The sequence below is a fragment of the Ambystoma mexicanum genome, chromosome 1p (genome assembly GCF_040938575.1).
Source record: "Ambystoma mexicanum isolate Mex_15411 chromosome 1p, UKY_AmexF1_1, whole genome shotgun sequence".
NCBI lineage: Eukaryota > Metazoa > Chordata > Amphibia > Caudata > Ambystomatidae > Ambystoma > Ambystoma mexicanum.
The window spans coordinates 188,072,884-188,097,740 of record NC_090921.1 but is presented as its reverse complement, the minus strand read 5'-3'; the positions used below and the strand labels follow the sequence as shown (position 1 = coordinate 188,097,740).

Genomic DNA, 24,857 nt, shown 5'->3' with positions numbered 1-24,857 from the left:
AGTGTGTGAAATTTAGAGAGCGCGGGGGCTTGATTGGTTGGAGCAAAGCTGGCATTTCAGGACACAGCATTGGATGTATAACTTCATTAATCTCATTCATGTTTATGTGCAATCTTCTATTTCTCCTACTACTTTTAGGAGCTAATTATCCATGCCGTAGAGTTCCTACTGATTTTGGTTTTCGCTGGGACAGTATGGTGTGAGGTGGGTTGGCTGGAGTGAAAGGTTCACCTGCCCATCCTTCTACACCCACCCCCAAAGGCTCTATGTTGAGTTCAGGTCTGCAGAAAGCTTTGTTCAGGTTACATGGAAGGCCTCCCCCACAGGGCCTTATAATGTGGTTAGTGAGAGGCATCATCTGCCCCATTGGGACTAGTAAGATGTTCATGGAGAGGGGTCACTTGCACCGAAGGGACTTGGGATCACCTGGTGTGTGTGATGTAGGAGTGTAAAGTGATCAGTGAGAAGGATGATCTGCTCATTGGGGGGTGCACTATTTCAGCGAGGGTGATCAGCTGCCCATAGGGTCTTGCTTGCCCAGGACAGTATCATGTGAGTCTGGTTGGTTTGGGTGAAAGGCGCACATGCCATCTCCCTACCCCTTAACCCCAAAAAGCTCTATATGAAGATCAGGTCTGGAGAGATCAGATCATGGGGAGACCTCCATAAAAGGGGATTACAATGTTTTGAGAGAGAGAGAGGTTCTGTACCCATAGGGACCTGGAATGTGGCCAGAGAGAGGAGCCACCCCCCCTCCCATGGAGACATTTTATGTGTCCAGTAAGGGGGGGTCAGCCACCCCCTTGGAGAGACAGACTCAATGTGGCCAGAGAACAGAAGTCCTGTACCCATAGCGTCTTGAAGTATGGTCAGAGAGAGGAGTCATTGCCCCTCCCATGGAGACATGTTATGTGTCCAGTAAGGGGGATCGGGCATCCCCTTGGAGAGACTTAATGTGGTCAGAGTAGAGGAGTCCTGTACCCATAGGGACTTGGAATGTGGTCAGATAGAGGAACCATTCCCCCCTATGGGGACATGGTATGTGTTCAGTAAGGGGGGGTTCAGGCACCCCCTTGGAGAGACTCAATGTGGTCAGTGAGAGGGATCCCATGCCCCATAGGGACTTTGAATGTGGTCGGAGAGAGGAGTCATTCCCCTCATGGAGACATGGTATGTGTTCACTAAGTGGCGGATTAGCCACCCCCTTGGATAGACTCAATGTGGTCAGTGCGAGGGTTCCTGTGCCCCATAAGGACTTACAATATGTTCCATAAGAATGGTGAAATGCCCAATAAAGGCCTGGGCTACACCCTGCTCTGGAGAGGGCTGTGTTTATTTCGAGTATTCACCTATTCCCATACTGTTTGCAGGTCAGGGGTGAGGCAGAAAAACTGCCTGTAGCCCACATCTCCCATCCAACGGGCCTCCCTGCCTTGCCCCATAACCACCTGCACATCCATTTCTTCATATTCCCCGCTCTTGAAGGGATCCTCATCTTGCATCATGGCCACCTCTAGAGGCACCTGCCAAACGAGTCTATAGGCTCGCTTTTGCTCATAGGGTTCCCCATCATGGCACAAGGGCAGCCTTCCATGCCATCTGGCCACCCGCACTGACACCCACTAAAGGGATTTCTCCTGTCTTGCAACCGCTCCTACCCATTGGGTTTCCACACCTTCTTCAGAGGCCCAACCCATTATTTTATTTTAGACGGCTTTTCAGAATCTGCAGTTTGTAAAAGGGATCCCTATGGCAGTGAACTGGCTTTCCCGATCCCTGGCCCGTAACCTCACAGGAATCACACGCTTCTCGACACTCTGGTGTCCTGATGCTCAAGCCTGTACTATTATGTTGGGTTCACTGGCAGGGGATCCGGAGTCCTGAAACCGGGTCTGAGTCTCACAAGGTGCCATCTACATAAAGCATGCTGCGTCCCACGACGAAGAAGGGGTAAAGATTACCTGCAAAAGAGTGGTGCCAAATTCCCTCCAACCACACCCTATTTCTTATTTCAAGGGCAGATGTTTGGAAAGACGAGCACTGGACCAATCAGAAAAGGGAAGGCAGGTCCTGTGGGAGATCTCCATGAAATTGAGCCCAATGTGATCAGCAGGAATGGGTTCTCAGGAGAGGAGGGCAGAAGACCTGAACTTTCTTATGTTCTTGACATATGTCCATGCTCTAGTGTTTGTTCACCTAGAAAGAAGGAGGTGAATTTTGTTGTTCCACAGTCTGTCATATCATCTGCCCACATCACCCGGCCGAAACCTAAAGGACCAGAGACCAGATTCTACCAGTTTCATCCTGTGAGAGCGATCAGGTAGCGAGAAGGACTTTATAGCTCTATTGTGTACTCTAGCTTGTGACACAATTCAAGATAAGCTGCCTTTCATGGACCCGGGCATGGCTACACCACTCTACTGGGATGAGTGAGGTGTGAGGTGTGGAGGAGGCTGTGCTTGGTCAGGCAGAACATCTACCCCACATGGAGCTACCATGTGTCTTATTCTCTTCCATGCTGATGGGCGACCGCCCTATCAGGACCTGTTAATACTTGAATGTCCCAGCCTTTTAATTAACATTCACTGTTTGTCTTGGTAGCGGTGCTGTCTGGTGACGTTGTTCGCTGTTCTCCATCCTTCCCTTCTAGTCCTTCACCAAGATGCTGGAGGAGGTGGCGAGGAACCGGGATCACCTCGAGGTGGAGCGGCTGGGGCAGTTCCGGAGAAAGCTAGAGCGGGAGCAGGCGGAGGCCCTGAAGACCCAGAGGATGGGGTTTGAAGCACAGAAGCAGGAAGCAGTCAAGGCGGCCTGCACAGAGCTCCGGAACCAAGTGCGCCGTGAGGTAGAACAGGAATGTAGCTGGAAAATTGAGAGCGCTCTTGCTGCAGCAAAGGTAAGGTCCTATTTGATTTTTTCAGGTGACGTTGCATGTGATGAGCAAATTAATATATAATTTCAGTCAGGCTGTAGAAGGGCACTGAAAAGCAGGAGTACATTTAGGGACTACCCTAGTCTGCAATCTTTGAGTAAGCAGGGAAATGAAGAGGCTGAATAGACCTAGTTGGTTGGCGGCCTGTCCTTCCTCTCCTTGGCCCGTCACTGCAGTGTGCATTTTGTACAATTATATACCGATACACACTTATCTCTAAATTCACCAGCATGTCTGACTTAGTTTGCACATTCTTTGGTTAACCCAATCCAATATGAAATTTAGACATGCAGACAGTACATTTTAAACTTTATATAGGCATTTACAACACACTAAAACCTAGTTGTAAAATGGTGGCCAGAATACAAGCAAAAGACGCCTTCACTAGAACAAACCAACACTTTGGTTGAGGGTCTGTCGGTGACCGGCTTCCAGCTCATTGCATGGTTGAAGGGTTGTTGTTGTTTCTGGCCTTTCAATGGGTTGCCCATGAGTGAGATGGAAGGGGTTGTGTCTGCATGCAACCTTCAGGGAGTTGGGTCTTCAATCTCATTGTTCACAAGCTGCACTCCAGTGCTTGGTGGGAGGGTTCTCTGCAAACACATGGTGATCTGGGAGACTGGCGTGGCACCCAATGGAAAGTTACAGCCAGGTTGGCGTAATAAACCGGTCACCAATTCCTCAAAGCACGCCCTCACTCACCCTCAGAGGTCCTTCAAACTCCCATTCAACTTACTGTTTGTGATATTTACCTTCCTGTCTTTTGTCTCCGTGCCTCCACTCTCTCCTCTTGACCTAGAAAGTGTCCATAAGCCTATCGGCCATTCCCTTCCAGCCTCCCTGCGCTATAAAGAGATTTCATTGTTTGACAACACTAATTCAAATAAAGTCAATACATTTCTAGAAAATAATCCTTGAAAATTAGGAACCCTCCTTCTATAGATCTACCGGCAGTGTGGGATCAGAATTTGGTCTTGGATATGTATTAGTTATTTATATCGCTCATGCCTCTAACCAAGGACAACAAAAGAGACCTGTATCTGGGCGCAGTGGCAGACCTATTTAACTCGAGGAGGGACTCACCGAAGACCGGTCCAGGGGCATTGGCACCACGCTGGACTTGGTTCAGGGTGGCCTCTTGCTGGCTGTATGGTAAGGTGGCGATTGTCCTCCTAAACCTCAGTGCTGTTCCAACACTGATGACTACGTCATTCAACTAGGTCAAAGCCCTCTGAAGCCAAGATGAAGGCAAGAGCTTTGAAATTCTGTTCAGATTGACTACACCTTGACTTCGGAAATGCAGATTACAGGCGAAAGTCTAATTCGAAAATAAACAGCCAGATGCCTTAAAATGAGCAAAGCAATAGAATTCACTTATAATGATGCAGAGTAGAAAACATAGGAAAAACAACAGTTTTGTTTTGTTCACAGACTGCGTTTAGGTTAATATTCCCCCTGCAAAGTTCTTTTTTTAAATACAGATGAGCGATCCTACACAGATGTAAGCAATCTGTAGTTATTCAGGAATGAAAAACAATATCTAGAGCTTAAATGCAATCTTCCCACCCCAAACAAGAGAGAAAACCATTTTTGTAAAGTTACACTAAACTGACGGGTGATAATCACTTTGTAAAATAATGCAAAAGGTTGCGAAAATTTGAGAAAAATTCTAAGGAAAGCAACACTAAACAAGTCCTAACACACATGAGCTATAATATAAACAACAGTACACACTTTAGATCAGGGTGGGATGGAAGAAGCACTTTGAAATGGGGAAAAAACACGTGTAAACTTTTGAGAACTTCAAATTTGCAGCAAACATTAACTATGCGATATTGGCAAAAAACGAAGAAGTTATAGAGGTTTTAATGAGAGGTATTTTTGCAAAATAGGCACAAAAATGGAACAGGACTTCGGTTTTAAAAATGACAGATACGTTTTATTACACTATATTAATGACTATGAAAAAGAGGAGGCCACACATGAATCTTCACAGCTATGTGGCCAGCACAACCATTCACGTGGTGGATACTCGATTCCATTCTGGGATTTACTTTAGTTACTCAAAATCACTAAGGAGTTATGGCTTTGTAACACAGATGAGAAAAATGAGCGCAAGAAGGTTCTAACAATTAAAGATGGGATGGGTTTGAGATGGGATAATACAATGCAGATATACTATGGGTCACTGTTCTTCCTATTAATACTTAGTCCTTTGTAATTAAATTGGACCATCAGCTCTGGTCATTGGATTGGATCAGGTCTACCGGCAGCAGGGCACCTCTGGAGGGATTGGAACAGCGGCGCGGTTCTGGTCAATTTTGGACTGCGCCTCAGACTGAATTTGGATGGGCCCTTCTGGCCACTGGACACGGCAGATTACAGGATGCAAGTTTCAGTGGGCAAGCCTTAATGGTAGCAAGCCAAGCTGAATCAGATTTGTTCTTTCAAGTTTTGGATGTTTGAAATTGGGTATAGCTAGAAAGAGTTTAGCAATGCTAAAGTCTAGATTCTGCAAGGAAATCTGAATCTTCAAAGAAGTCTGGAGTCAGCTACAAGATGAAGAGTTCTGGAACAAGGAGCTGCGTGGAAATTTGGATGGGTTCTGGAAGCACTGTGTCCTATGTGTTCTGAAGTTCCTATATTTATACTATCAAATGCCATCCCCAAGTTTATGGTGTGGGAGGAATTTCAAAACATGCCCCCACGTCTGTGAGTGGCTGCAGGCATGTGCTTTGTTTTGGTTGGCAGTCAGAACAGAGCTGTCATCTTTGCGATGGGATTTAGGAACTCCCACATTGATTTTTACCAAACATAACTTTTGCACACATGTACATTTCTACAATTATTTACCCTAATAATATTGGACACATACATTTCATATTTGAATGTCTATATGTGCATTCAACCCCCATCTTTCTGCGAGCTGTCTTTCTCTTTCTACGGATTTTTATCAATTTTAACCATAACAGTTTTGATTAATGATTTCTAATTTGGTACATCTCTGGGCGCTCATCAGTGGATCATGTACATAAAATCTTAGGTTTGCAACATTAATAGTTCTGCTACAATGAGAATTGTTTCATAACTTTGGTTCCTTAAATGGTACAGGTTTCATCAATGTCTTCAAATCAAAAACTCGAAATTAGGTTAATGTCTACCACTTTTCAGATTTATCCTTCTTTCAGTTGCACAGTTAGAGTTTTAAACTTTAATCACAAATAAGGATTTAACATCAAAGTTCTCCTTTGTAACCTCCTCTTCCCAGGCAGCAGCTGCCACAGTCCTTTGATCAGGGAGGTGTGTCCCCTTCCTGAAGAGGGAAGCTCCCCTGCAGAGATCAGTTGGGTAGCTTGCCATTGTTCTTGGCTTAGCTAGAGACAAATGTCTGATGCTCTCTTTGTTTTCATTATGCAGGAACCATTAAGCAGCCATTAGCCTTCCTGTAGCAAGGGGTTGTCAACCTGAAGTGTGACTCTTTCCCAGGTTGGGCTGTCAGATGAGAATTAAATAGTTGATTAGCTCCAGACTGGGGTACTTTAAATTAAAGTCTTCATTTCACACATATAAAATATAAGCACAGTTTATAAGGGATTTGGACATTTTAAAAAAAATAGCCCTTCACAAACATGCTTTAAATAGGCAGATTTTGCCATTTTAATCAGGAAACAGGAACACTTTTAAACTGGGTTGACAGCTAATTTTCTGATGCAGCCGTCAGTCAGTGAGGCCTGGATTTTTCTGAGCCCTCTGTAGAATCTGTGATTTCAGCAACTTTTCATTTCAATAATTCACTGGGAAAATGACTGAATTTAGCGCCAAAACAGCACTTTGAAGGTTGCCATTAATTAAGAAAACTGGATTTTAAGGCATTTTCGGATTTTGACCCACTTCTGTGGCCTTGGTTCATATAACTGGTAACAATACCCACTGGCATTCTCTCACAGGGACTTCTTGCTTTGACATCAACTTTGCCTGTGAGTGGCAGGGTGTGCAGCTCTTTTGTGGTTTATGAACCATGCTCAGTTTTGCAGATTTGGCGTGCACAGGGGTTAGCGCCTCCATTTTTGGCAGATTCTTTCCCCCATTGGCAAAGAGATGTAGTGTGGCGCATTGGCATGGGTTGACATCTCCCACACCGTGAACAGGTGGGCAGCTGTATTGAATGTAGAGCACAGGGATCTAAGTGTAAATTTAGGAAACCACCATCAGAAGGGCATTTCCCCCATTAGTATTAGATCAAACCTAAGCCTTGCACTACCGACTAAAATACATTAAAGGGAATAAAAGGTTTCATCTGATGTAGAAGGGAGTTTTGATACATTTTTCACTTAAGTATTTCTTTTTATGAGGAGTGATCAAGGAGAATTTACTTTCTAACCCAAAAAAATAGTGACCGCATAGATGAGGTAAATAAAGAGCGAATACCCATCTTTGCTTAAGGTGTTTAGCGGGGACTGACACCGGTCAGCACATCTGCCTGGGCAGCAGAGAAGAAAGTCCATTTTGGAGAAATTGCCGGATCCCCTCCAATATTCTATCCGTTTTAAGCAATTGCTCAGAGGGGCAGCATCTTCTTCTGAAGACACACCAAGGAAAAGTTGTGTTTCATCAGCAAACGAATGTAGGTAAACCCCTCACTCAGCTATGAGATTCCCCAGAAGCTCAATATCAAGATTGAATAGAATGGGGACGGGATGAACCCCTAGGGCACTCTGCAACACATAGGCAATGGAGGAGACCAATAAAGACACATCTGGGCAGATTGCAATCTGCCAGATTAAAAACAGCAACACCAATTGAGAATAGAACCTCGAAGGACCATGCTCTGTGATAGAATCAAAGGGCGTGTCTCATGGTCCACCGTGTCGAAAGCCAGTGGGAGGTTGAGAAGCACCAACAGATGTATCCCCATCATCAGCTGTCCAGAAGATGTCACCCAAAATCTGTAAGGTTTGATGTAAACTGGGATGGGAAGAAAATTACCTAGGATAGAAGAGGCCAAAGAGGGTCTCTTTAGGAGTGGATTAATCCAGCATAACGTCAAAATCTTAGGGAACATACTCTGGCCTAGTGATCAATTTAATCGTAAATGGCCCCAAACTGTGGAATAGTCTTCCCAGGGAGCTTGGGAAGAAGGAAACACTCATTACATTTTGTAATTCTCTCAAAACTTGCCTCTTTAAATAATCTATCTATGATTGGTTGAGACTGCATCAATGAGTCTCGTTGACATACTGGGGTGCTTTTGTTTCAACTGCGCCCAGATGCATTTAACTCTGCTTAGTCCACTTCATAATAAATACTTCAATTCAACATTGAAGAGATAGATCGAAAGCCTCAGAAGAAAGAGTTTTTAAAAACAGCGAGAGAAGATTGTCAGCATAAGAATTGGGTTCCAGAGAGGACAGACTCCAAGAAACATCTTCACTAGAGCCCGGATGAAAAATCTATTGTCGAATAAGGTTAATTTTTCAATGACAAATGTGGTTAATTTGACAGCACTTTCAATTTATGAAGCAAAGGGAGGTGAAGAAATAAGATTAACACAATGCTGTGCCACATCCAATTGAATTTTAGATTACATTGTGGCAGCATTAATTTTGGAGGCATACAATTTAGATTTAGCGTTCCCAGCCACAGTCTTTCGGTGATTATATGCATGCCTTAAAGCCCAAAATTACTGAGAAGACAGGCAGCAACGCTAGGCCTTCTAGTGTTGGCACAGCTTGGTTTTATTTTGTGTTAAGGTCTCAAAATAACATTGAATTAAACATTTTCAGAATATTTGAATGTGGACAGAGAGGGGTTAGGTGTGTAAAAAACATATACATGTTAGTATTTTTCGATCTGATTATACATTTTCATTTGTATTAAATTTATAATGCAATAGATAATCATTTTCCCATTTGCGATTCAATTGTTTCCCATTGATGGTATTCACTGTTCTATTTTTTGACATTTTGGTTTTTCGCGGGGAACACAATGAAGCAGGTTTTCACAATACCAATACAAAAGGGAATGGTACCAGGTCCCTCAAGGATTTGTTGACTGTTCGTAAGTCTTCATAATATACCTGCCAAACCCTCCTCTTCCCAAAAAACAATCTTCCAGAAATATATGGATAAGAGAAATGCACTTCACTATGAGAAAAGAATCTGAAACCAATCCCTCACAGAATGCCTAACAGAAGTGGAATTAAATTGAATTAGAATCCCTTCTCTCAACTGACCACCCGAAAACCAACAATGGGATCATCCTTACACTGGACACCTCCATGTTTCCAATAAAACACATAGATGTTCAATATCATCCATACATAAACAAATATGATGTCTGTAGGAAATGGTTGTAGGTACACACTTTCAACACTAGATGGCAGCATGGTTCAATAGATGGCTGCATGGGAGAGCACACCCAGACAAAGTGATGGATCGCATATATTGCACCAGAGGCAGCTAGATATTGCTACACTGACTTAAGCACCATTTCTGCCCTTTGTATCAGGTGAAGTTCCAGAAGCAGCTGGAAGCCGCGGTGCAAGTTGCCCAAGCTGAGTGCAGGACACAGGCCGATGAGGAGCGCTCCAGGGTGCTCGGTTGCCATGCACGGGAGATCCAGAAGTTACAAGATGAGTAAGATGGGTCTTAAGCTCTTAAATGATAAAAAGTTCATGATGCCATATTTACTGTTTTTTACTTTCTAATTGTAAAAAAAAAAGTAATAATTTTGATATCCTCTTAAGACAACACCTAAATTGACTTGATCAGCATACTGATTTTGTTCATTCAATTTATGTCCAAGGTTTTATAATGTGCTGAACGCAGAACTGCTTTAGAGTGCAGGAGCAAAGAGGGTGTGTGAAAAAGGGGTGAGGGGAAGCGAGCGGAGGAAGGAAGGGGAGGAAAGGATGCGCAGTCGTGCTACACAAGGTTGCATTTCTGTACCTAGTAGGCTCAGATTATAGACAATTTGCATAAGAACTTTTTGGAAACTTCTGCATCATTATTAACTAATGATCAAGATAAGTCCAATCTTCGCAGTCACATTCGGTCGGGCCACAGCTTCAGTCAGTTCGTAAGAAAGCGCACAATGTCTAGGCGTGAGGCTGCAAGCCTGGATAAACTAAAGAAAACTGTGCATTCCTAACTGAATTGCCAATGTACCTTTCTGGTGTCCAAGGTCCTCTGGGAGTTTGTTCCCCCATTTTGGAGTCCAACAATAAAGAGGTCTCTTGCCAGCCTTCTTCTTCTGCTTGCTGAAGTCAGAGACATAGACATGGTAGGGCCTGAGCGGGCAAGGCCCACCCAAAATGCGCTGTGGGGGCATTTACAGATGTTAATGTCACTGCAGGGGGCCCAACTACATTAGCTTCAAGCACCACTTGTTAGACAATCCTGGCTAGCCCTCTTCAGAGCCGTTGCAGATCCTTAAGGATCGGCAGATGTGTGCACATCTCAGTTCCACGTTTATAAAGAGCCGGCAACGTCTGAAAAGAGCCTTCCACCTCTAGCCTCAACATTAGGGTAAATTAGGAGGAAAGGCCAAAAATACCTGAGATGGGCCAGTGTGAAATGGGTGCCAAATATTCCCTCTTGTAGCTGCATCAAAAACGTCTGTGCAAAGCTGATACGCTTACCAAAGTGTCTCCCCTGTTTGCCTAGTGTGTTGTGAGAACTAAAGTACTAAGATGCAAAGTAGCCGACAGCACCCTGCTATTTTCCTGCTTTTTATCATTCTGGATCAGTCATTTTACCAACCTTGTCCCTTTCGGCCTTTGATCGGCAGATCCCGGCGGCACTGGCCATTCTTCAGATGCCCGATGCTTTTCCATGGATCGTGGCTAATCAAAGTACCCTGATCACCACAGGCGAGTAGCCTCCATGGGCTGGCCTCACTAGATCACAGAGATGGTGTTAGTAGTTCTAGTTGTTGGAGGGGTACAGTCGTGGCTTTCCCAGGGGATGATGCCCATCAACAACCCCTAAAACTCCATATGCCCCGGCAGCTGGACCTTTCCTTATATCAAGGAGAGCATATATATATAGAGCTGTGGATGTATGTATTTATGGACCAGGTCTGCCTGTTGCCTCTGATCGCCTATGGGGAAGGTTTGCTATTGCCATTTTCGTGGAATCCACGTGCCTGTGTTGCCAATACGCCATGCAAGACCTCAAAGTTTAATGATGTTGCCCGATCCTGGTCGATCAGCATTTGTGTGCTTGAATCAATTCATCCCTCTAACTGTGGCTTGAGACCCCCATTGCAGGCTGATCCCCTTTAGGTACCAGAGGCCTTCCATTAGTGTTAGAATGGAGCACTGCGAAAAACACCCAGACATGAGGGGCTGCCAAGAGAGACCACGAATGATGAGACTATGCCGTCCACACCGATCGCTGCAGCCAAACAACATTGAAGCCTATGGTACATATACCTCGCACCATATCCTCGTAGACACAGCCCACAGGCACGGCCAAGCATCCATGCACCATAGAATGCAGCTAAGGCTATGCTCATCCAGTCTAGCATCTCATATAACCGTCCACACTGAAAAACCAGACGTACCTCAACACCTCTGCCACTAACATACAGCGACTATCAACAAAAGGAAATTCAGTAGAGCTGGCCGCACATCCATTCTTTTCAACAATAGCACTCTATCGCAAACCACCAACAGCACCCACCAATGTGCCTGACCTATTTGGGATGATTAGTCGAGCCTAGCCAACTACCTAAGTCCTAGACTGGCAAAAATACATGCATCTCCAAATCTAAAACTCTTAGCCCTCTCCAGCACATTGACGACGGTCACCGAGGTCTTTCAACCACATCGCGCATTGAGGCCATACAAATGAGGAAAGAGCGCTATATAAATAACCAAATACAGTACAATACAATACAATCTACAGAAGACTTTGCAGAGTAAGTCTCAAAAGTGGTCTGATGACTAACCTTTGACAGACCCTTGGGACCTTCTCCACAAGGACTTATATGGTAAGGCCACAGGTATGTTGCTGATTTCCTCCTTGGTAGTGGTGGCCGAGACACCCAGTATAGGATGTTGGACACCAGATCTGCCTGCTGCCAGTCCAAGAAGAAACCCGGATGTGAAAGGAGACTGGGACAGCTCCGAACTGACATCCTCAACGCGGAATGGACCAGAGACCAACAGCCTCTTCCTCAAGATCAGGGTGAAGATTGGGTATGCATCTAGGCTGTGGTATACGCTGCTTCCCACACCAGGAAGAGACATGTTGCATATATCGCTTCATTGACTTTCGATTACTGAGCGGTATGTTATTTCATGTTCATTTTCCTCGCGGGGTAAATAGAAATATGGACGACGGTAGGTGGTATGAAGAAGTGCATTGGGGTGTAGGGTGGGTAGGGGTGGTATTGGGACCTCCAGTAAAAAGAAAAAACATAGAAATGAACACAAGGTAACTTACGACAAAGTAATTCTAGTTGTTGAAACCACGTAGAACCCAAATGCTGGACCCAGGGGTGTTGGTAGGTTTGCGAAAGATCTGGGGCTACGTTAATGTCTCAGCTGTCTGGACTCGTGGCTAGCTAGCCTTTTGGATGTAGCCCCAGAGCTTCTATCAGGGGCTGCAACCAAAAGATCAGGGGCTATATCCCCCTTGGCCGCCCCCTAGCAACGCCTCTGGCTGGACCTTAACACAAACCTTGGAACCAACGACAAAGTCAAGAGCTGGTGCACAGTGAGTTTCCCAGCAGATCTGTCCACTGGTTTGCCTCGCGCCATTGCAAAGCATCGTCTGGTTCTGGGGCTTGGAACCGGTGACGCCACTGGACCGAAGTATATGTCCACTACATGTTGGGTTCTCTGGACCTGACGCGAGTCACCGGCTATCCCTTTAGTGTTCAACCAGATGTACTGTATGCGGTTCAAGGAAGCCGCAGAGCCTAGCTTTGCCTAGCTACAGCTCCCAGCCTAATGCCTATTCTCCTATGTATGATACAGAAATAAGGAGCTGCCCACACCACTAAATGTCAGGCCCTAGATTGTGGTGTTCACATAACCCTGATCATTCAACCGCCTGCCGCATATCACCTGGCACCTCCAACTTATGAATTTCTCTGGGGCGGGGGGGGGCACTGCCCATATTTTAGGGCAGTGGCATTGAAAGGTTATTAACAGTGTTAGAGATTGTTTTTACCTGGGATACAACGTTCATTTATAGACAGTCATTTTTTTCGATGGGTTTTTGCTATGTTCTCTCTCTCTGAAAACCCCATCGAAAAACATGGGGGTGTGGGGAAGGGCATATAACGGGCTGGGGGTCGGGAATAGAGATTATTTAATAGGGGAGTGGGCGGATTGGAGGTGGAAACCCCAAAAAGAAACATGTAGATGTTTTTTTTTAGAGAAACATAATGTTTACAAAAAAAAAGATAAAATGACTGTCGAAAAATGAACATAGAACCTTCCCCGGGGTGCCTGGGTCCCCGATCACTCACATACATGGCGCTGGATCCTGCCTGTGGAGAGCTAGGCCCATGCCAGAGACCCTGCACACTGCGGACTCTTTCCTCAATGGTACAGGTCCCAAGAAAGTCCACAAATCCGGATTGCGCCTTCCTCTGCTACGTTTTCTGCTGCACTTTCAGGCAGGCAGTTTTCTCGGGATACCTTTTCTCATGTTCTACTTATTATTCCTGGTTACATTAGTCGTGTGAATAAAAAGAACTATTTTATAATGAAAGAAAGTACCTCTGGCTGGACATTGGTGTTTATTGCCGTCCTGAAAGCTTGTGTTTCCTTTTTGCTGCTTTTTACTCTCATTATCTAAGGCCCCCCAGCATATTTGCAAGCGCTTTTGACTTTTCCTGACCTGTTTGCCAAGTGAGGTTCATTTTCGAGCTGCTTGCCTCTTTAACTCACAGATTTAACAGTCGAGCAAAGACAAAAGCCCAGGGCGCTCCTTCATGCTCTGCATCCCTCACCTCAAAGACAAACAGCCAGGACGCCAGGACTGCACATGGCCGCCAGTGACATCAGCACAGCCAGGACTGCGCATCGCCCCCAGTGACTTCAGCACAGCCAGGACTGCGCATGGCCCCCAGTGACTTCAGCACAGCCAGGACTGCGCATGGCCCCCAGTGGCTTCAGCACAGCCAGGACTGCGCATGGCCGCCAGTGACTTCAGCACAGCCAGGACTGCGCATGGCCGCCAGTGACTTCAGCACAGCCAGGACTGCGCATGGCCGCCAGTGACTTCAGCACAGCCAGGACTGCGCATCGCCCCCAGTGACTTCAGCACAGCCAGGACTGCGCATGGCCGCCAGTGACTTCAGCACAGCCAGGACTGCGCATGGCCCCCAGTGACTTCAGCACAGCCAGGACTGCGCATGGCCCCCAGTGGCTTCAGCACAGCCAGGACTGCGCATGGCCCCCAGTGGCTTCAGCACAGCCAGGACTGCGCATGGCCGCCAGTGACTTCAGCACAGCCAGGACTGCGCATGGCCGCCAGTGACTTCAGCACAGCCAGGACTGCGCATGGCCCCCAGTGACTTCAGCACAGCCAGGACTGCGCATGGCCGCCAGTGACTTCAGCACAGCCAGGACTGCGCATGGCCCCCTGTGACTTCAGCACAGCCAGGACTGCGCATGGCCGCCAGTGACTTCAGCACAGCCAGGACTGCGCATGGCCCCCAGTGACTTCAGCACAGCCAGGACTGGGCATGGCCCCCAGTGACTTAAGCACAGCCAGGACTGCGCATGGCCCCCAGTGACTTCAGCACAGCCAGGACTGCGCATGGCCCCCAGTGACTTCAGCACAGCCAGGACTGCGCATGGCCCCCAGTGGCTTCAGCACAGCCGGGACTGCGCATGGCCCCCAGTGGCTTCAGCACAGCTCGGACTGTACATGGCCCCCAGTGACTTCAGCACAGCCGGGACTGCACATGGCCCCCAGTGACTCCAGTGACTTCAGCACAGCCAGGCCTGCACATGGCCTCCAGTGACATCGGCACAGCCAGGACTGCACATGGCCGCCAGTGACTTCAGCACAGCCAGGACTGCACATGGCCGCCAGTGACTTCAGCACAGCCAGGACTCTACATGGTCACCAGTGACTTCAGCACAGCCAGGACTGCACACTGCCCCCTGTGACTTCTTCACAGCCAGGACTGCACATGCCCCCCAGTGACTTCATCACAGCCAGGCCTGCCACGGCCCCCAGTGACTTCAGCACAGCCAGAACTCCACATGTCCGCCAGTGGCTTCAGCACAGCCAGGACTGCACATGGTCGCCGGTGACTTCAGCACAGCCAGGACTGCACATGGTCGCCGGTGACTTCAGCACAGCCAGGACTGCACACTGCCCCCTGTGATTTCAGCACAGCCAGGACTGCACACTGCCCCCTGTGACTTCGGCAAAGCCAGGACTCCACATGTCCGCCAGTTGCTTCAGCACAGTTCGGACTGCATATGGCCCCCAGTGACTCCAGCACAGCCAGGACTGCACATGCCCCCAGTGACTTGAGCACAGCTCGGACTGCACATGGCCCCCAGTGACTTCAGCACAGCCAGGACTGCACATGCCTCCCAGTGACTTCAGCACAGTTCGGACTGCATATGGCCCCCAGTGACTCCAGCACAGCCAGGACTGCACATGGCCGCCAGTGACTTCAGCACAGCTCGGACTGCACATGGCCGCCAGTGATTTCAGCACAGCTCGGACTGCACATGGCCGCCAGTGACGTCAGCACAGCTCGGACTGCACATGGCCGCCAGTGACGTCAGCACAGCTCGGACTGCACATGGCCGCTAGTGACTTCAGCACAGCTCGGACTGCACATGGCCCCCAGTGACTTCAGCACAGCCAGGACTGCACATGGCCGCCAGTGACTTCAGCCCAGCTCGGACTGCACATGGCCCCCAGTGACTTCAGCACAGCCAGGACTGCACACAGCCCCCTGTGACTTCAGCACAGTCAGGACTGCACATGCCCCCCAGTGACTTCATCACAGCCAGGCCTGCCACGGCCCCCAGTGACTTCAGCACAGCCAGGACTCCACATGTCCACCAGTGGCTTCAGCGCAGCCAGGACTGCACACTGCCCCCTGTGACTTCAGCACAGTTCGGACTGCACATGGCCACCCGTGACTTGAGCACAGCTCGGACTGCACATGGCCCCCAGTGACTTCAGCACAGCCAGGCCTGCACATGGCCGCCAGTGATTTCAGCACAGCCAGGACTGCACATGGCCCCCAGTGACTCCAGTGACTTCAGCACAGCCGGGCCTGCACATGGCCCCCACTGACTTCATCACAGCCAGTGACTTCAGCACAGCCAGGACTGCACATGGCCGCCAGTGACTTCAGCACAGCCAGGACTGCACATGGCCGCCAGTGACATCAGCACAGCCAGGACTGCACATGGCTGCCAGTGACTTCAGCACAGCCAGGACTGCACACTGCCCCCTGTGACTTCAGCACAGTTCGGACTGCACACTGCCCCCTGTGACTTCAGCACAGTTCGGACTGCACATGGCCACCAGTGACTTGAGCACAGCTCGGACTGCACATGGCCCCCAGTGACTTCAGCACAGCCAGGCCTGCACATGGCCGCCAGTGATTTCAGCACAGCCAGGACTGCACATGACCCCCGGTGACTCCAGTGACTTCAGCACAGCCAGGCCTGCACATGGCCCCCACTGACTTCATCACAGCCAGGCCTGCACATGGCCCCCACTGACTTCATCACAGCCAGGACTGCACATGGCCGCCAGTGACTTCAGCACAGCCAGGACTGCACATGGCCCCCAGTGTCTTCATCACAGCCAGGCCTGCCACGGCCCCCAGTGACTTCAGCGCAGCCAGAACTCCACATGTCCGCCAGTGGCTTCAGCACAGCCAGGACTGCACATGGTCGCCAGTGACTTCAGCACAGCCAGGACTGCACACTGCCCCCTGTGACTTCAGCACAGCCAGGACTGCACATGCCTCCCAGTGTCTTCATCACAGCCAGGCCTGCCACGGCCCCCAGTGACTTCAGCGCAGCCAGAACTCCACATGTCCGCCAGTGGCTTCAGCACAGCCAGGACTGCACATGGTCGCCAGTGACTTCAGCACAGCCAGGACTGCACACTGCCCCCTGTGACTTCAGCACAGCCAGGACTGCACACTGCCCCCTGTGACTTCAGCACAGCCAGGACTGCACATGCCCCCCAGTGGCTTCAGCACAGCCAGGACTGCACACTGCCCCCTGTGACTTCAACACAGCCAGGACTGCACATGCCCCCAGTGACTTGAGCACAGCTCGGACTGCACATGGACCCAGTGACTTCAGCACAGCCAGGCCTGCACATGGCCACCAGTGACTTCAGCACAGCCAGGACTGCACATGCCTCCCAGTGACTTCAGCACAGTTCGGACTGCACATGGCCCCCATTGACTTCAGCACAGTTCGGACTGCACATGGCCCCCATTGACTTCAGCACAGCTCGGACTGCACATGGCCCCCAGTGACTTCAGCACAGCCAGGACTGCACATGGCCGCCAGTGACTTCATCCCAGCTCGGACTGCACATGGCCGCCAGTGACTTCAGCCCAGCCAGGACTGCACACTGCCTCCTGTGACTTCAGCACAGTCAGGACTGCACATGCCCCCCAGTGACTTCATCACAGCCAGGCCTGCCACGGCCCCCAGTGACTTCAGCACAGCCAGGACTCCACATGTCCGCCAGTGGCTTCAGCACAGCCAGGACTGCACACTGCACCCTGCGACTTCAGCACAGCCAGGACTGCACATGCCCCCCAGTGACTTGAACACAGCTCGGACTGCACGTGGCCCCCAGTGACTTCAGCACAGCCAGGCCTGCACATGGCCGCCAGTGATTTCAGCACAGCCAGGCCTGCACATGCCTCCCAGTGACTTGAGCACAGTTCTGACTGCACATGGCCACCAGTGACTTCAGCACAGCCAGGACTGCACATGGCCGCCAGTGACTTCAGCACAGCTGGGACTGCACATGGCCCCCAGTGACTTCAGCACAGCCAGGACTGCACATGGCCGCCAGTGACTTCAGCACAGCCAGGACTGCACATGGCCGCCAGTGACTTCAGCACAGCCAGGCCTGCACATGGCCCCCAGTGATTTCACCACAGCCAGGACTGCACATGGCCGCCAGTGGCTTCAGCACAGCCAGGCCTGCACATGGCCCCCAGTGACTTCAGCACAGCCCGGACTGTACATGGCCCCCAGTGACTTCAGCACAGCCAGACTGCACATGGCCCCCAGTGACTTCAGCACAGCCAGGACTGCACATGGCCTCCAGTGACTTCAGCACAGCTAGGCCTGCACATGGCCGCCAGTGACTTCAGCACAGCCAGGCCTGCGCATGGCCACCAGCGACTTCAGCACAGCCAGTACTGCACATGGCCGCCAGTGACTTCAGCACAGCCAGGCCTGCACATGGCCCCCCGTGACTTCACCACAGCCAGGACTGCACATGGCCGCCAGTGGCTTCAGCGCAGCCAGGCCTGCACATGGCCCCCAGTGACTTCAGCACAGCTCGGAGTGTACATGGCCCCCAGTGACTTCAGCACAGCCAGGACTGCACATGGCCCCCAGTGACTCCAGTGACTTCAGCACAGCCAGGCCTGCACATGGCCCCCACTGACTTCATCACAGCCAGGCCTGCACATGGCCTCCAGTGACTTCAGCACAGCCAGGACTGCACATGGCCGCCAGTGACTTCAGCCCAGCCAGGACTGCACATGGCCGCCAGTGACATCAGCCCAGCCAGGACTGCACATGGCCGCCAGTGACTTCAGCACAGCCAGTACTCTACATGTCCGCCAGTGGCTTCAGCACAGCCAGGACTGCACATGGTCGCCTGTGACTTCAGCACAGCCAGGACTGCACACTGCCCCCTGTGACTTCTTCACAGCCAGGACTGCACATGCCCCCCAGTGACTTCATCACAGCCAGGCCTGCCACGGCCCCCAGTGACTTCAGCACAGCCAGAACTCCACATGTCCGCCAGTGGCTTCAGCACAGCCAGGACTGCACACTGACCCCTGTGACTTCAGCACAGCCAGGACTGCACACTGCCCCCTGTGACTTCAGCACAGCCAGGACTGCACATGCCCGCCAGTGACTTCATCACAGCCAGGCCTGCCACAGCCCCCAGTGACTTCAGCAAAGCCAGGACTCCACGTGTCCGCCAGCGACTTCAGCACAGCCAGTACTGCACATGGCCGCCAGTGACTTCAGCACAGCCAGGCCTGCGCATGGCCACCAGCGACTTCAGCAGGCCGCCAGTGACTTCAGCACAGCCAGGCCTGCACATGGCCCCCAGTGACTTCACCACAGCCAGGACTGCACATGGCCGCCAGTGGCTTCAGCACAGCCAGGCCTGCACATGGCCCCCAGTGACTTCAGCACAGCTCGGACTGTACATGGCCCCCAGTGACTTCAGCACAGCCAGGACTGCACATGGCCCCCAGTGACTCCAGTGACTTCAGCACAGCCAGGCCTGCACATGGCCCCACTGACTTCATCACAGCCAGGCCTGCACATGGCCTCCAGTGACTTCAGCACAGCCAGGACTGCACATGGCCGCCAGTGACTTCAGCACAGCCAGGACTGCACATGGCGGCCAGTGACATCAGCACAGCCAGGACTGCACATGGGCGCCAGTGACTTCAGCACAGCCAGTATTCTACATGTCCGCCAGTGGCTTCAGCACAGTCAGGACTGCACATGGTCGCCTGTGACTTCAGCACAGCCAGGACTTCACACTACCCCCTGTGACTTCTTCACAGCCAGGACTGCACACTGCCCCCCAGTGACTTCATCACAGCCAGGACTGCACATGCCCGCCAGTGACTTCATCACAGCCAGGCCTGCCACAGCCCCCAGTGACTTCAGCACAGCCAGGACTCCACATGTCCGCCAGCGACTTCAGCACAGCACATGGCCGCCAGTGACTTCAGCACAGCCAGGCCTGCACATGGCCCCCAGTGACTTCAGCACAGCCAGGACTGCACATGGCCGCCAGTGGCTTCAGCACAGCCAGGCCTGCACATGGCCCCCAGTGACTTCAGCACAGCTCGGACTGTACATGGCCCCCAGTGACTTCAGCACAGCCAGGACTGCACATGGCCCCCAGTGACACCAGTGACTTCAGCACAGCCAGGCCTGCACATGGCCTCCAGTGACTTCAGCACAGCCAGGACTGCACATGGCCTCCAGTGACTTCAGCACAGCCAGGACTGCACATGGCCGCCAGTGACTTCAGCACAGCCAGGACTCTACATGGTCACCAGTGACTTCAGCAAAGCCAGGACTGCACACTGCCCCCTGTGACTTCTTCACAGCCAGGACTGCACATGCCCCCCAGTGACTTCATCACAGCCAGGCCTGCCACGGCCCCCAGTGACTACAGCACAGCCAGAACTCCACATGTCCGCCAGTGGCTTCAGCACAGCCAGGACTGCACATGGTCGCCGGTGACTTCAGCACAGCCAGGACTGCACATGGTCGCCGGTGACTTCAGCACAGCCAGGACTGCACACTGCCCCCTGTGATTTCAGCACAGTCAGGACTGCACACTGCCCCCTGTGACTTCGGCAAAGCCAGGACTCCACATGTCCGCCAGTTGCTTCAGCACAGTTCGGACTGCATATGGCCCCCAGTGACTCCAGCACAGCCAGGACTGCACATGCCCCCAGTGACTTGAGCACAGCTCAACTGCACATGGCCCCCAGTGACTTCAGCACAGCCAGGACTGCACATGCCTCCCAGTGACTTCAGCACAGTTCGGACTGCATATGGCCCCCAGTGACTCCAGCACAGCCAGGACTGCACATGGCCGCCAGTGACTTCAGCACAGCTCGGACTGCACATGGCCGCCAGTGATTTCAGCACAGCTCGGACTGCACATGGCCGCCAGTGACGTCAGCACAGCTCGGACTGCACATGGCCGCCAGTGACGTCAGCACAGCTCGGACTGCACATGGCCGCCAGTGACGTCAGCACAGCTCGGACTGCACATGGCCACCAGTGACTTCAGCACAGCTCGGACTGCACATGGCCGCCAGTGACGTCAGCACAGCTCGGACTGCACATGGCCGCCAGTGACGTCAGCACAGCTCGGACTGCACATGGCCGCCAGTGACGTCAGCACAGCTCGGACTGCACATGGCCGCCAGTGACTTCAGCACAGCTCGGACTGCACATGGCCGCCAGTGACTTCAGCACAGCTCGGACTGCACATGGCCCCCAGTGACTTCAGCACAGCCAGGACTGCAAATGGCCGCCAGTGACTTCAGCCCAGCTCGGACTGCACATGGCCCCCAGTGACTTCAGCACAGCCAGGACTGCACACAGCCCCCTGTGACTTCAGCACAGTCAGGACTGCACATGCCCCCCAGTGACTTCATCACAGCCAGGCCTGCCACGGCCCCCAGTGACTTCAGCACAGCCAGGACTCCACATGTCCACCAGTGGCTTCAGCACAGCCAGGACTGCACACTGCCCCCTGTGACTTCAGCACAGTTCGGACTGCACATGGCCACCAGTGACTTGAGCACAGCTCGGACTGCACATGGCCCCCAGTGACTTCAGCACAGCCAGGCCTGCACATGGCCGCCAGTGATTTCAGCACAGCCAGGACTGCACATGGCCCCCAGTGACTCCAGTGACTTCAGCACAGCCGGGCCTGCACATGGTCACCACTGACTTCATCACAGCCAGTGACTTCAGCACAGCCAGGACTGCACATGGCCGCCAGTGACTTCAGCACAGCCAGGACTGCACATGGCCGCCAGTGACATCAGCACAGCCAGGACTGCACATGGCTGCCAGTGACTTCAGCACAGCCAGGACTGCACACTGCCCCCTGTGACTTCAGCACAGTTCGGACTGCACACTGCCCCCTGTGACTTCAGCACCGTTCGGACTGCACATGGCCACCAGTGACTTGAGCACAGCTCGGACTGCACATGGCCCCCAGTGACTTCAGCACAGCCAGGCCTGCACATGGCCGCCAGTGATTTCAGCACAGCCAGGACTGCACATGACCCCCGGTGACTCCAGTGACTTCAGCACAGCCAGGCCTGCACATGGCCCCCACTGACTTCATCACAGCCAGGCCTGCACATGGCCCCCACTGACTTTATCACAGCCAGGACTGCACATGGCCGCCAGTGACTTCAGCACAGCCAGGACTGCACATGGCCCCCAGTGTCTTCATCACCGCCAGGCCTGCCACGGCCCCCAGTGACTTCAGCGCAGCCAGAACTCCACATGTCCGCCAGTGGCTTCAGCACAGCCAGGACTGCACATGGTCGCCAGTGACTTCAGCACAGCCAGGACTGCACACTGCCCCCTGTGACTTCAGCACAGCCAGGACTGCACATGCCTCCCAGTGTCTTCAACACAGCCAGGCCTGCCACGGCCCCCAGTGACTTCAGCGCAGCCAGAACTCCACATGTCCGCCAGTGGCTTCAGCACAGCCAGGACTGCACATGGTCGCCAGGGACTTCAGCACAGCCAGGACTGCACACTGCCCCCTGTGACTTCAGCACAGCCAGGACTGCACACTGCCCCCTGTGACTTCAGCACAGCCAGGACTGCACATGCCCCCCAGTGGCTTCAGCACAGCCAGGACTGCACACTGCCCCCTGTGACTTCAACACAGCCAGGACTGCACATGCCCCCAGTGACTTGAGCACAGCTCGGACTGCACATGGACCCAGTGACTTCAGCACAGCCAGGCCTGCACATGGCCACCAGTGACTTCAGCACAGCCAGGACTGCACATGCCTCCCAGTGACTTCAGCACAGTTCGGACTGCACATGGCCCCCATTGACTTCAGCACAGTTCGGACTGCACATGGCCCCCATTGACTTCAGCACAGCTCGGACTGCACATGGCCCCCAGTGACTTCAGCACAGCCAGGACTGCACATGGCCGCCAGTGACTTCAGCCCAGCTCGGACTGCACATGGCCGCCAGTGACTTCAGCCCAGCCAGGACTGCACACTGCCTCCTGTGACTTCAGCACAGTCAGGACTGCACATGCCCCCCAGTGACTTCAGCACAGCCAGGACTGCACATGCCCCCCAGTGACTTGAACACAGCTCGGACTGCACGTGTCCCCCAGTGACTTCAGCACAGCCAGGCCTGCACATGGCCGCCAGTGATTTCAGCACAGCCAGGCCTGCACATGCCTCCCAGTGACTTGAGCACAGTTCTGACTGCACATGGCCACCAGTGACTTCAGCACAGCCAGGACTGCACATGGCCGCCAGTGACTTCAGCACAGCTGGGACTGCACATGGCCCCCAGTGACTTCAGCACAGCCAGGACTGCACATGGCCGCCAGTGACTTCAGCACAGCCAGGACTGCACATGGCCGCCAGTGACTTCAGCACAGCCAGGCCTGCACATGGCCCCCAGTGATTTCACCACAGCCAGGACTGCACATGGCCGCCAGTGGCTTCAGCACAGCCAGGCCTGCACATGGCCCCCAGTGACTTCAGCACAGCCCGGACTGTACATGGCCCCCAGTGACTTCAGCACAGCCAGACTGCACATGGCCCCCAGTGACTTCAGCACAGCCAGGACTGCACATGGCCGCCAGTGACTTCAGCACAGCCAGGACTGCACATGGCCGCCAGTGACTTCAGCACAGCTAGGCCTGCACATGGCCGCCAGTGACTTCAGCACAGCCAGGCCTGCACATGGCCACCAGCGACTTCAGCACAGCCAGTATTGCAAATGGCCGCCAGTGACTTCAGCACAGCCAGGCCTGCACATGGCCCCCCGTGACTTCACCACAGCCAGGACTGCACATGGCCGCCAGTGGCTTCAGCGCAGCCAGGCCTGCACATGGCCCCCAGTGACTTCTGCACATCTCGGACTGTACATGGCCCCCAGTGACTTCAGCACAGCCAGGCCTGCACATGGCCCCCACTGACTTCATCACAGCCAGGCCTGCACATGGCCTCCAGTGACTTCAGCACAGCCAGGACTGCACATGGCCGCCAGTGACTTCAGCACAGCCAGGACTGCACATGGCCGCCAGTGACTTCAGCACAGCCAGGACTGCACATGGCCGCCAGTGACATCAGCACAGCCAGGACTGCACATGGCCGCCAGTGACTTCAGCACAGCCAGTACTCTACATGTCCGCCAGTGGCTTCAGCACAGCCAGGACTGCACATGGTCGCCTGTGACTTCAGCACAGCCAGGACTGCACACTGCCCCCTGTGACTTCTTCACAGCCAGGACTGCACATGCCCCCCAGTGACTTCATCACAGCCAGGCCTGCCACGGCCCCCAGTGACTTCAGCACAGCCAGAACTCCACATGTCCGCCAGTGGCTTCAGCACAGCCAGGACTGCACACTGACCCCTGTGACTTCAGCACAGCCAGGACTGCACACTGCCCCCTGTGACTTCAGCACAGCCAGGACTGCACATGCCCGCCAGTGACTTCATCACAGCCAGGCCTGCCACAGCCCCCAGTGACTTCAGCAAAGCCAGGACTCCACGTGTCCGCCAGCGACTTCAGCACAGCCAGTACTGCACATGGCCGCCAGTGACTTCAGCACAGCCAGGCCTGCACATGGCCCCCAGTGACTTCAGCACAGCCAGGCCTGCACATGGCCCCCAGTGACTTCAGCACAGCCAGGACTGCACATGGCCGCCAGTGGCTTCAGCACAGCCAGGCCTGCACATGGCCCCCAGTGACTTCAGCAGAGCTCGGACTGTACATGGCCCCCAGTGACTTCAGCACAGCCAGGACTGCACATGGCCCCCAGTGACTCCAGTGACTTCAGCACAGCCAGGCCTGCACATGGCCCCCAGTGACTTCATCACAGCCAGGCCTGCACATGGCCTCCAGTGACTTCAGCACAGCCAGGACTGCACATGGCCGCCAGTG

At 52.5% G+C, this 24,857-nt stretch overlaps 1 protein-coding gene across 1 annotated transcript in view; it reads left to right on the top strand.

Annotated features, from left to right (window-relative positions):
• LOC138567789 (uncharacterized abhydrolase domain-containing protein DDB_G0269086-like) overlaps nt 1-24,857 on the top strand; it is a 110,999-nt gene that overhangs the window by 69,897 nt on the left and 16,245 nt on the right. Inside the window, exons 3-4 of the mRNA XM_069646281.1 lie at nt 2,651-2,896; nt 9,440-9,567. Of these exons, the coding sequence (XP_069502382.1) occupies nt 2,651-2,896; nt 9,440-9,567 (374 nt within the window). The remainder of the gene's footprint in view (nt 1-2,650; nt 2,897-9,439; nt 9,568-24,857) is intronic.